Source organism: Rhincodon typus, chromosome 5, assembly GCF_021869965.1.
Source record: "Rhincodon typus isolate 14 chromosome 5, sRhiTyp1.1, whole genome shotgun sequence".
Taxonomy (NCBI): Eukaryota; Metazoa; Chordata; class Chondrichthyes; order Orectolobiformes; family Rhincodontidae; genus Rhincodon; species Rhincodon typus.
In genome coordinates this window covers 110,982,015-110,994,680 of record NC_063336.1, presented here as the reverse complement: position 1 = coordinate 110,994,680, position 12,666 = coordinate 110,982,015, and the positions used below count along the sequence as shown (strand labels likewise).

The 12,666-nt window shown below is 43.5% G+C and overlaps 2 protein-coding genes across 2 annotated transcripts in view; one reads left to right on the top strand and one right to left on the bottom strand.

Annotated features, from left to right (window-relative positions):
• fkbp1b (FKBP prolyl isomerase 1B) overlaps window positions 1–12,666 on the top strand; it is a 249,948-nt gene that overhangs the window by 70,633 nt on the left and 166,649 nt on the right. The window lies entirely within an intron of this gene.
• LOC109918852 (sodium-dependent lysophosphatidylcholine symporter 1-like) overlaps window positions 1–12,666 on the bottom strand; it is a 73,228-nt gene that overhangs the window by 28,192 nt on the left and 32,370 nt on the right. Inside the window, exons 2-4 of the mRNA XM_048597119.1 lie at window positions 10,935–11,013; window positions 4,103–4,296; window positions 1,873–1,910 (exon numbers count right to left, since the gene is read on the bottom strand). Of these exons, the coding sequence (XP_048453076.1) occupies window positions 1,873–1,910; window positions 4,103–4,296; window positions 10,935–11,013 (311 nt within the window). The remainder of the gene's footprint in view (window positions 1–1,872; window positions 1,911–4,102; window positions 4,297–10,934; window positions 11,014–12,666) is intronic.

The following is a 12,666-nucleotide window of genomic DNA, read 5'->3' as shown; positions in this document are numbered from 1 at the left end:
CCAGCAACTTTGTTTTTGTTCATGAGAAACATGGAATTTATAAACTATTTACATTTTCTAACATCCACCTGAAACACGTCAAGGGTAATTTTATTTCAGATGGTGATTTAAAATGGGTAATATCAGATCAAATAGCTATTATACATTTGTCCATGATTATAATTTCCATTGACTTCCACCCAAAATTAGAAATGACTCCATTGTTTCAAACAATGCTGAATGAACTGCTTTGACTTAAAATCCTCCAGGGATTAAATATCCAAGTTACTAAAGAAGGTTAAACTGAACACAGGTGGTTAAAACATAAATAGGCAGCAATTATGATGGCATGAGGAGCTGGTCAAGTGAACACGTAAATTAGTTCAAGTGATAGGTCAGCAGAGATACAGTGGCAGATCTTCAGGGAGATAATTCAGAAGTCACAAAGAAGAAACATTCCAGTGAGACAGGGAAAATAAGGGACTCTAAGGGAAGAACACACCATCCATAGTTAACTAAAGAAATTTGTGATGAAGGTTCATAATATGTTACTTGAAAACTTAGGTTACAAGATGGAGAAAATATGAGTTTTAATTTTCAGTCCTGTGAAGAACTAAAATGTTTTAATTTCTTTTCTGTGGACAAGTGCATCATAATACATTATTATCGGGAGACTGAGGTTATAAGATGGAGGAAGACAGTTTTCAGTTTTAAGAGGCCAAAAAGTCTACTTTAACAGTAAGCTAAAAACAGTATTTTCAAGAAATATAGCACATGATAAGCAAGCTCTTCAAGAAGGTATTTGCTGATTGGAGTTTATGATGTAGGAAGAGAAGAGACAGGAGTCCAGGAGCAGGTATAGTTATACTGAAACTGGTTCTTTCAGAGAGCAGAGGTCCTTAGCAGAGGTGCTGTTGTTAGCACAGAGAATTAGGCAAGAGATGTCCTGAATTGCTTAGAAGAATATATCAAAAGCAGAAAGCTGTAGCTGTGTCAGACAGGATAAAACATCCTACATGACTGTTGAAGACATGAGTTTAAGAAACCCATGTCTAACAATGTGAACATAGGAACAGCAGTAGGCCATTCAGCCCTTGAGCCTGTTCCACCATTCAATATGATCATGGCTGATCTGTGGCCTAACTCCCGCCTTTGGCCCATATCCCTTAATACCTTTGCTTAATAAAATTATTCTATCTCAGATTTAAAATAAATAGCTGATGCTGGATCCATTGTCATTTGTGGAAGAGAGTTCCAAACATCTACAACTCTTTGTGTGTAGAAGTGCTTCCTAACATTTCTTCTGAATGGTCTGGCTCTAATTCTCAGACAATAATAAGTGATCTGACTTAGCAAATTGTCTAAGAGTCTCAGGAAGAGCCATTAACCAAAAAAGAAAGCACAAAGTAGTGCTGAAATTTGCCAAAAAGAAGCTGATTACAAATATGCCAGCTGAACAAGGGTATTTAGACAGGGAGATAGCAAGAACTGCAGATGCTGGAGTCAAAGGTAATACAGTGTGGAGCTGAAGGAACACAGCTCTGAAGAAGGGTCCCAACCCGGGACGACAACTTTCCTGCTCTTCTAATGCTGCCTGGCCTGCAGGAACACAGCTCTGAAGAACGGTCCCAACCCGAAATGTCAACTTTCCTGCCCTTCTAATGCTGCCTGGCCTGCTGTGTTCCTCCAGCTCCACAGTGTGTTAGCTCTATATTTAAACAGGGATATCTCTTTATTGAGTGCAGGTGTGTGAAAGGTTATTTGTGGGAGAGAGTGGTTGTATATTCTTTCCTGATATGGGCAGTAAGACAGCTTCAAATGGTAATTGAAAAATGTAATATTATTCATATTTTTCTTTAGCAATGAGCCTTTGGGTTTTTTTGTCAAAAGTACATTAGCAGCTTCTTTTGTACATGTGCAGTGATTGACACCTAGAACAGAAAGAGAAAAACTTTTGATTTATTAAGAACGAGTTGACTCTGTCATCTGACTTGTAATACCGTCAGCTGGGATGAAAGCAAATTAAAGATAAACATATGGCTCCCTAAAGATAAGTGGTAGATCTGAAAATTGGTTAGAATATAAAGAACAACCAATAATTATAGGTTTAGTAAGAAAGGAAAAGTTAAATTATGAGAGAAAGCTAGCTGGAAATATAAAACCAAAAAGTAAGAGTTTCTACAGGTATTTAAAAAAGGTAAAGAGTAAGTAAAATGCATATTGGTCCTCTCGAGAGTGTTTGGGAAATTATTATTGGGAAATAGAAAGATGGCAGATGAATTAAGCAGAGATTTTATGATAACATTCATCGTAGAGAATACAAATAACATCACAGAACTAATTGTTAATCAGAAAGTAAAATAGAGTGCTCATTTGGAGAGCTAGTATAGACACAATGGACCAAATGGTCTCCTTCTGCACCATAACTATTTTGAGATTCTGACTGAGGAACTTAAAACAATCACATTCACCAGGGAAAGATAACAATGAACTAAAATCTGACAAGTTTCTTGGCCCTGATCAATATTATTTTGGGTACTAAAAGCAGTGGCTTTGAGATAGTGAGTGCATTGGTTTTAATTTTTCAAACATTCTTAAATTCTGGAAAGGTCCCATCTGTTTGGAAAATAGAGAATATGACTTCTATTTGAGAAAGGACACAGACTGATAATGGGAAACTACAGGCCAGTTAGCCTAAAATCCTGAAGAAGGGTAATACCTGAAATGTTGACTTCTCCTTTCCTCCAGATGCTGCCTGGCTTGCTGTGTTCTTCCAGCCTCCTGTTTGTCTACCTTGGATTCCAGCATCTGCAGGTTTTTTTGCCTCTAGCCTAAAATCTATGACATGTAAGTGCTAGAATCTATTATAGCAGGTTACAGCAGGGCGTTTAGAAAACTGTCTTCAATCAGGCAGAGTCAACATGGTTTAGTGAAAGAGGAATCATATTGGGTTAATATATTGGAGTGCTTTGAGTAACAAACAACAGATAAAGATGAACTGATGGATTTACTGCACTCAGGTTTCCAGAAAATGGTTTAGCAAAGGATTTATCAGTAACCAGATAACCCATTTCTTCAATGTCGATAAAGGGATGAACATTGCCAGGCCTTGGGAGATAGCTCCTCTAGTGTCACAAAAACGCCACCCGCAAACTGGAGGAGCAGCACCTCATATTCCGCCTCAAGAGCCTACAACCCAATGGTCTCAATGTAGACTTTACTAGTTTCAAAATCGCCCCACCCCCGGCCTCATTCCATGACCAACCCTCCCTCTCATCCCTACCTCCTTGACCTGACACAACCTGTCCATCTTCTCTCCTACCTATCCGCCCCTTGGACCTCACTGACCAACCCCCAGCACTCCCTACCTGCACTCATCTATCACCATCCCACCTATCTTCCCCAGCCCCACCCCTCCTCTCTCTATATACTTCAGAGCTCCCTTCCCACTCCCCCATTTCTGAAGAAGGGTCCTGACCCGAAACGTCAGCTTTCCTGCACCTCTGACACTGCCTGGCCTGCTGTGTTCCTCCAGCTCCACCCTGTGTTATCTGAGACTCCAGCATCAGCAGTTCTTACTATCTCTTTGGGCGATAACTCCTGTGTTCTTCTTCAAAGTATTGCCATGAGATCTTTTACTAAGCAGGCAGACAGGGAGTTTAAGTTTCATGTAGCATTTGCTCAGTCCTACATTGCAATGCTAGCCTTAATTATTTTTCTATTGAGTCCTAGAGTGGGACATGAACCCATGAGCCTGTGATGTAGAGAAGAGTTCGTTACATGGCTGGCACTACCATCCCCAGGTGACAATATGACCTTTAGGAATGACCTGGTGAACACACCGATGTGCCAGCTACGTATCCAAGTTTGCAGAAGAAACAAAGAACAATGGGATAGTGTAGACAGGAGAATTTTTAAATTATGTGAGTGGGCAAAATATGCCTGTCACTGGTAACTGAAAACAAACTCTGCTAGCTGGGATAGATCAATCACATACCTGACACCAGGCTCTCAGAGCAACTTTATTACTCAGCAATCAGTCACTTGAGGTGCAAATTGCATGTCCACCATCTCATATCAATTCACCACTAAATGATCTGGAATTCTAGAGTAAAGTGCTTACCATGTGAGAGAGTGACTCTGGTGTCTGCTGATTACTAATGTTGCCATTGAACAATTTGCTTATACCTGTGGAGTTAACAACGAAATATGATGACATGTTATGTTGAAAGCAATGATGGGAGACATGATTCTCTGCTACAATCTGTCCCTCAACAGCAACTCCAACCACTGTTCCAAAGGCTTCCATTGTCATACCTGTTGAGGCAAAGATGAAAATAAAAGTAAAGTCCCATTTTATCATCACAATGAAATGTGGTATTGCCAGTTCATGCGCCGACAAGCCAACAATTTAATAGAATAAGTTTACTGTCAAGCAACTATTTCTCCAATGGAGGTGAATTTTTTTGACGACTACAGAGTTCACACAATATTAACGACAGAAACAGATTAACATATTGCCCCAGATATTCCAACCAGGAAACCTTGTTTCCAATCCTGGAACACAAACAGAAGTTGCTGGAAAAGCTCAGCAGGTCTGGCAGCATCTGTGAAGAGAAATCAGAGTTAATGTTTTGGGTCTGGTGACCCTTCCTCAGAACCAATCCTGATTTGGTTCAAGATTTTGCACTTACTTTTAGATGTTCTAGGTGATGGAGATTCCTGGAAAGAGGCGTTATGTCTAGGAAATACTGAATCCACCAGCGAAGGGAACTGGTGTAGTGCCTCCTTTGAAGAAGTCAATGTACTGTATTCTGTGATGTATATGACCAGCCACATATCCTGTTACTTTGACAGAGTTACTGAGGGAAGTGTGGGGTTAGGGTGGCAGCTGGTTAAGAGTTTAGGATGCCAAGTGGGTGAGAGAGTAGTGCGAAATGGAAGTGGGATTCCAGGTGGATAGCAAGTGGGTGAGGTTGGTTGTGTGCCAGGAGGTCAGGGTGTCAGGCAGGTGGGTGAGTTGGGTTGGGATGGGTGGTATTCCAGGGTGCCACATAAGTGAATGAGTACTTAATACAGATGGGGAGATTTGGGTCGGGGAACTCCAGCTAGCAAAGTGGGGTGGAATCTGTTCGGGGTATGATAATCAGGGGTCTGGGCAGTGTAAGGGATTCAAGAGATATAGTTGGGGGAACAGTAGTGAATGGGAAGAGTTAACAAGGAGTTAGAGTATGTACTTAATTTACTAACTTGCCTGGATAAACATTAATTTTACCGAGTCGGCACCTCCAAAGTTTACAAGGGGCTTCAGATGCGATGGAATTTTCCATTGGAAGTTTCAACTTCCTGGCCATTTCCCATGGAGTCTGCAGTGTCAGGGACTCTGCATGATCCTGGTGCATGACTCAAGGCCATTCTGCTCCAATGACTGTCTGGCCATCGGAATATCTGGAATATTGGGTGGAATTTTCCCAGTCCCTGAATAACGTGACCATTGGTGGGTTAGTTGGGAAAACATAGCAAACTCAGTAACATTAGATTTTCAGCTTCAAGAAAATAAAGTCGAATTGTACAGTTAAGGTTTGCAAGGCAAGATGAGAATCTGTTTAGTGAGCGGCGAGAGACTTATTTTTACCTAAGCTTGCCTCATTGATATGCTATTCTCCTACATGTCAGAGAGAAACCAAACATCTAGATTGATTAATTGACTGTTTGATTGATTGATTTATTGTCACATGTACCAAAATAGAGTGAAAAACTTTGTTTACGAGCGGTACAGGAAAATCACAGCAAGCAAAAAATGTACAGATCAAAAAGACTTAGAGGTATAGAGGTTACATTATTTGAGGCTAGAATCCATTCAACAGTCTGGAAAGAAGCTGTCCTGAACCTGCTTGTGCTTGTGTTCAGGCTTCTGGATCTTCTGCCTGATGGAAGAGGTTGTAGGAGATCATTAACAGGGTGGGAGGGGTCTTTGATGATGTTGGCCGCCTTTCTGCGGCAGCGAGCCATGTAAATACCGTCCATGGATGGAAGGTTGGATTCTGTGATGGTCTGGGCTGTGCACACCACCTTCTGTAGTTTCTTATGGTCCTGGGCAGAGCAGTTGCTATACCAGGCCATTATGCTTTCAATGGTACATCTGTAGAACTTGGTGAGGGACCTTACGGACATGCCGAATTTCCTGAGCTGCCCTGAGGAAGAAGAGTCATTGTTGTGCCTTCTTGACTGTTGCATCTACGTTGGAAGTCCAGGACAGGTCATCGGTTATCGTCACTCTGAGGAACTTGATGATCTTCACTCTCTCAACCTCAGTTCTATTGATGTAGATGGGGACGTGTTCTCCTCCTTTCATTCTGATGTTAATGATCCATTCTTTAGTTTTGTCGATGTTGAGAGACAGATTGTTTTCATTGCACCATGTCACCAAGCTCTTTATCTCCCTTCTGTATTTTGACTTGTCGTTGTTAGATATCCGTCCCACTATGGTGGTGTCATCAGCGAACTTGTAGATGGCGTTCGTTTGGAATTTGACAACACAGTTGTAGGTGTAAAGAGAGCAGAGAGTTCTCATTATGAAAATCAGAGTGGCTACGTAGTAACTCCGGCTCATTGCTCGCTCCTCTGGGTCTCCATCTTGGACCGTAGCCAGAACATCTCGCTCCATGGGCAGTGACCACTCCCCATACATCCCTGCCCACCTCCCAACCCCCCCCCCTCCACCCCATGGAGATTGGCATCAATTACATACCAGCCTCACTGCATCATGGCCCATCCCTGATCTGCTGGACTTTGGATTGACGAAACCTCCATCATTGTCATACCCTATGCGCAGGGGCAAATATCCATTTCCTGATTGGTTCAGGCTGCAATGTCAGGGTCCTCATTTTCTCTCTTAGCGTTCACTCACTTTGCTCCTGTGTGGATACTCGTCGTCTTTCTGCTTTGCCCTTTTCTGCGTCAGTCAAAATGGACAGGATGACCGTACTTCTGTCGTGCCTTGCCACTGAGCAGACACAAAGCCAGGAGGTCGTGGTTATCAGCAGTGATCAGTCCTGACTGATGGGTGGGCCTGTTGCTGTACAGCACTGGACTATGTTAATGCTACAACTTTACCGTCCACCAACACATCCACAACAAACCACACCGCACACACTTCAAACAAGCTCCCATCTCTCAAAGTCTGAGGGGAGTCGTCTTTGGCCGGGTCAGGGGAGACAATATTCAGTCAGGGAGAACATTCAAGGGCAGCTTCTGATACTAGTCCAGGGGCTTGGACGAGGCCAGGCAGCTACTTGGGGCAGGATAGCTATCATTCAGAGAGAGTTGGAACATTATGTGATGCTGAGGATGGCTTGGTTACGTACCTTCATTCTGTAGTTGTAGCTAAACTGACATTCGGTCACACACCTGCTGATGAAAAGTGAACATCGGTTTACAGTTTGACAATGTCTTCAGCATAAAGTGTCACCTACGTGGAGTCAGAATGTTTTCTTCTTCCTTTCCCTCCACTACATCTAATTACAGACCCAGGATCCACAGCTGGTGTTGCGGGGAGGCTATCCAATGGTGGAGTTTGTTGGCCTTGGAGTTTTGGGCAGGTGACCACGGGGGTATTAGTGTTTGGAGGATGCAGACACACTGAGTGCATCCTGCCCAGAGGCAGCTTTACCCTCTTCAGCTTGAAAGTTGCAGTCAGGTTGAAAGCAGAAGGCCTGGCCACCTCTCTGGCAGGTCCTGATAGGAAACTTCTGGGAGACCTCCTCAGTGTTGTTGCTCCAAATGACTGGCAGCATCCTGTTTCTTTGTGAGCAATGAGCACCTGGACTGAGATCAGGGTTCTTTGTTTCCTGCTGTCACTTCGCCATTGATGTTCAGCAGGTCGTAGAGTCGTACAGCATGGAAACTGACCTTTCGGTCCATCTCATCCAAACACCAACCAAGTTTCCCAAAGTAAACTAGTCCCACTTTCCTGTGTTTGGCTCACATCCCTCTAAACCTTTCCTATTCATGTTCCTGTCCAAACCTGCACCTATCAATTCCTCTGGCACTTCATTCCACATACGAACCACGCTCAGTGTGAAAAAGTTGCCCTTCAGGTCCCTTTTAAATCTTTCTCCTCTCACATTAAAAATATGGCCCCTGGTTTTGAACTCCCCCATCCTGGGAAAAGACCTTTGCTATTCACCGTATCTATGCCTCTCACAATTTTATGAACCTCTAAAAGACCATCCCTCAACCTCCTACGCTCCAGTGAACAAAGTCGCAACCTATTCAGCCTCACCTTATAACTCAAAAACTTGGGTCCGTCCGGCAGTCTCTGAATGTGTTCTCCAACCTGTCCATGGAGGCAGACAGACCCTGGCATTCCTGAGGCAGGAAACTCGCAATGGCAGTCCTGCAGCCTTTGGGTCAGGTTGTTCAGTATCCCTGACAAACCTGACTGCTGCTCCCCATGTTTGCTTGTTGATGTCGATAAGGTTCGGAACTGCCAACGCAGCAGGCTCCTCTCCTGCCTGGGGCTGAGCAGGTGCCCGGTCTCTGACAATGCTCTGAGTGCCAGCAACCTGGTGGCATTTCTTCCTTGGCCACCCTTATAGATGTGGCAGTGGTGTACTCACCAGGAGGTGCAATCAATTCTAATCTGTCCAACGTACCCTCCCCTCCCCCCTGCACCCCCCATCCCACCGCGAGATTGTCAATATCTGAGCTGGTGGAGGATGAAGCGGGTGGTCTGTGGCATCTTGCTCAGAGCTGGAGACGGGGGAATGTCTCGTGGTGCTGCACCAGAGACTATGGTCTTGCTGCTTGTGTCTTCAGGAGATAAAACAGAGGATATGGCGCAACCAAGGGGTTGAGATTTTGTCATGTTTAGAGCTCGTTCACGTTGGGGGATGATGGGATAGTAGCATAACAGAGGACAATGCTTCTTACTCATTTGCCAAGATATGGATGTTTCTGCATCTCTACAGCATGAGTCCTGGTCCTCACCAGGAGAGTCAAAATGGGGTGGAGAGGGGGAGTGGGGGGGTGCAAGATCAGGCACAGCCCACCCTTTCAGCCTTCTTTCGGCTCTATAATGAGCTGTTTTCTTCTGGAATGAGACAAAGGGAGAGATTAGATCAGATGAAATGGGTGGCACAGCTGTTAGTGCTCATGTGGATAGGGGGTAATCTAGAGGTGCCCACAGCAAGGGAGAAGTTGGAGAAGGGTTTATAAGGTGTGTGTCTGTACGTGCGTATGTCTGTGTGTGTGAGTGTGTGTGAGTGTGTGTGTGTGTGTGCGCGCGCGCGCGCATGTATGAGTGGGTATCTGTGTGTGTGTGTGTGTGTATGCATGTATGAGTGGGTATGTGTGTGTGTGCATGTGTGTGCATGTGTGTGCACGTGTGTGTGCGCGCGCACATGTGCGTGTGATTGGGTGATTGTGTACGCGTTTGTGTGTGTGTCTGTGCGTGTGTTTTGGGGGTGTTGTGTGTGGGGTGGGGGTATGTTGGGGTGGGGCTGGTGGAGTGAGTGAGGGAAGATGTCGCTGGCGATAGTGAGAGCGGTGGAACATGATCCTTGGTGAGAGGTGGGTGCACTGGCAAAAGTAGATTGTGTTAGAGGCAACAAAGAGAACATGGTGGCACTTAGCCTGGCAGAGCAGAGTTGTGGCACTGCTGGATGTTCCTCCAGATGTTTATATCTGCAGAAGGCAGACAGGGTCTGGTGACATGCTCTACTCTGCTGGTCCTGTGGAAACAACACGTCTCTCCTTGGCACCATCCCATCCACCAGGATGTCTAGGTCTCTGTCAACAAAGCAAGGTGCCCATTTCCTCAGGTATGCCACAAAATGTCTCAAACCATTACAGGGCTGCTCCAGACTGCCAGAGTCTGACTGTGTAGACTATGGCCTTTTAAAGATGGCACCAGAAGATCCCAGGACATTTATTTTCTAATCAACCTGTTCTGGGATGTTATTACACACCTCTGAAGCAGGTGGGACTTGAAGCTGGGCCTCCTAGCTCAGAGATAGGGGCACTACCACAACATCACGAGCGCCACAGATCCGGAGATATCCCAGCAATATTTTGAGTTGTGATAAATGGGAGAATCAGGCTAGCAGCAGATGATTGTTGTGCCATAGCAACATGGTACCAAGGTAATGAGGTGAGTTTGGTTCAACAGCACAAAAAAGCTTGCTAGGCCTCAGATAGAATCCCTCCTCAAAACCCAACAAAAATGGCACTTTGCAGATTTCTAGTAAGATTGAACACAGAGTTAAAAAGGGGGCTGGAGAGAAAGTACAATTTTAAGTCCTCACAAGCAATTTGTTCAGAAGGGATGCTAACAAATCTAAACTGGAACCTAAGCAATCCGTAATTCCCTCAATTCCAGTTTTAACAGAGATGGGAAGCAGGTTGTTGATTTAAATAACTTAGCGAGGCCACTTGCCTTCATTATAACAATAATTATAACAATTTATCTTTCCATCTATTCAATTTTCTTGTACAAGCGTCTTCCTTGAAACAGTACATTAAATCTGAAACAATCGATTCCAAATTAAGACATTGGAAGAAAAACAGAAGTTGCTGGAAAAGCTCAGCAGGTCTGGCAGCATCTGTGAAGAAAAAAATTGGAGTTAATGTTTCAGGTCCGGTGACCCTTCCTCAGAACTTTGGAAGCATCAGCATTGTCTGACATAAGGTAAGTACAATGCAAAACCTTAAGTGTTAACTTACAGGATTTGTTTTCTACAGTTCAAGAAATGAAACATTTCTCCTGAAGTTATTACTCATCGAGTCACAAACAAAGTACTGATGTTTTGCATTAATATAGTAAGCAAGTATAAACCACATTGTAATCTTGTAAAGAATCAACTGACAATCTGAGTAGATCTATTCAACATTCCCAAATTAAATTTAAATTTAATTGATTTTACTGGAAATTCTGCCAGAAGAACTTAACTTACGGAAGGCAGTTGCACTATCTCTCTCCGACTGGTCACTGCTCAGGAACATAGTAAGAGTTGAGTATGGTACGTGGAAACACTGCAAGAAGAGATACAACTAATCAGGTATAGTTCTCCGAGAATATCCCAGTAAAATTTATTCCAAAGTGAGTACCAGCAGAAATGCTGCTAAAATAAACATATCTGTCCCAGATCGTAGATTGTTTAACAGGTAGTTTTGATTACAAATTTTTATTTGGTTTCAAATGTTTGCATTGAATTATTTTTAATATTTAAAGAGTTCTGTGAAAGCATGCAGACTTTCATAAGGTCATTCAGACCAGTTAGTATTCAATCACTTCTGCTTGTAAAAGTGCATATTTTGCCTATTCAAAGCGCCTTCTGAAGGCAACAACAATAACAACAATTTATATTTGTATAGCGCTGTCAGCCTACTGAAATTTCCCAAGGCACTTCACAGAAGCTTATAAAGCAAAATATGGTTCTGGACAACATGAGGAAATATTAGGCCAAATGGTCAAACTTTTGATCAAAGAAGTAGGTTTTAAGAAATGTCTTAAAGAGGAAAGTGAGGTCATTAGACACAGAGGTCTAGGGAGGATTCCCAGAGCTTGGGACCTAGAAAGTTGAAGGTACATCCATCAGCAGTGGAGTGACTAACACTGGGAACTCACAAGAGGCCAAAATATGAGTAGCAGAGATACCTCAGAGGTGAGTGGGCCTGAAAATGATTATGGAGACAGAGAGGGACCATGCTGTGGGGGTGATTTAAAACAAAGGAAAGTTCTAAAGTATTGTGGGTGATAGAGACATAGGACTTGTTGGGAGGTAGCAGAAAGGTTTTGGATGGTCAAGTTTACGGATAGTAAAACCAGTCAAAAGTACATCGGAATAGTTGAGTCTGCAGATAACACAGGCACAAATGAGAGAATGAGCAGCAGACAAATCCTGACAGGGACAAAGTCATTTGATGCTACAGAGGTTAGTGATTGAGGTTGGAGCTCATCTCAGGATGAAATGTCGCACCAAGATGAACAAACATTGATCTCAGATTGCTGCCAGCGGGACAGATGGAGTAAGTAGCTAGGGTATGGAGTTTGGATCAGGAACCACTAGTCTTCTTCATTCTTTTCAATACTTAATTGAGGATCTACATGCTGACCTGGTCACTACTCTAGAATAGAGACCTCCAACTTCCTTGTATCAGGGAGGATTTAAAACAGGCAGCAGTAAGCTTATGACATTGTTCACAAGGTGATGATAATAACACCGAGCACCCCACCCCATTTCCCATGGAACAGAGACTGAGATTTTAAGTAAGTCACAATCTGGAATGGAAATTATCCCAAGGATTTTGAAAGTAAAAGGTACAATGTGAGATGGCTATATTTAAAAAGCAGGAAGCAGGCTTGTGTTAGAGATTTCGGATGGGATGGAATTTGAATCCAGACAAGAAGAACTGCATTATGGAAACCAATAAGTGGTGAGTTTGGACAAGATAAGCAAGTGACAGAGGAACCAGATTGTTAAGAAAGGGAAACTGAAAGAACTGCGGATGCCGTAAATCAGGAAAAAAAAACAGAAACCGCTGGAAAAGTTCAGCAGGTCTGGCAGCATCTGTGAAGAGAAATCAGACTTAACGTTTCGGGCCAAGTGACCCTTCCTCAGAATGGGTCCGAAGAAGAGTCACTTGACCCGAAACATTAACTCTGATTTCTCCCCACAGATGCTG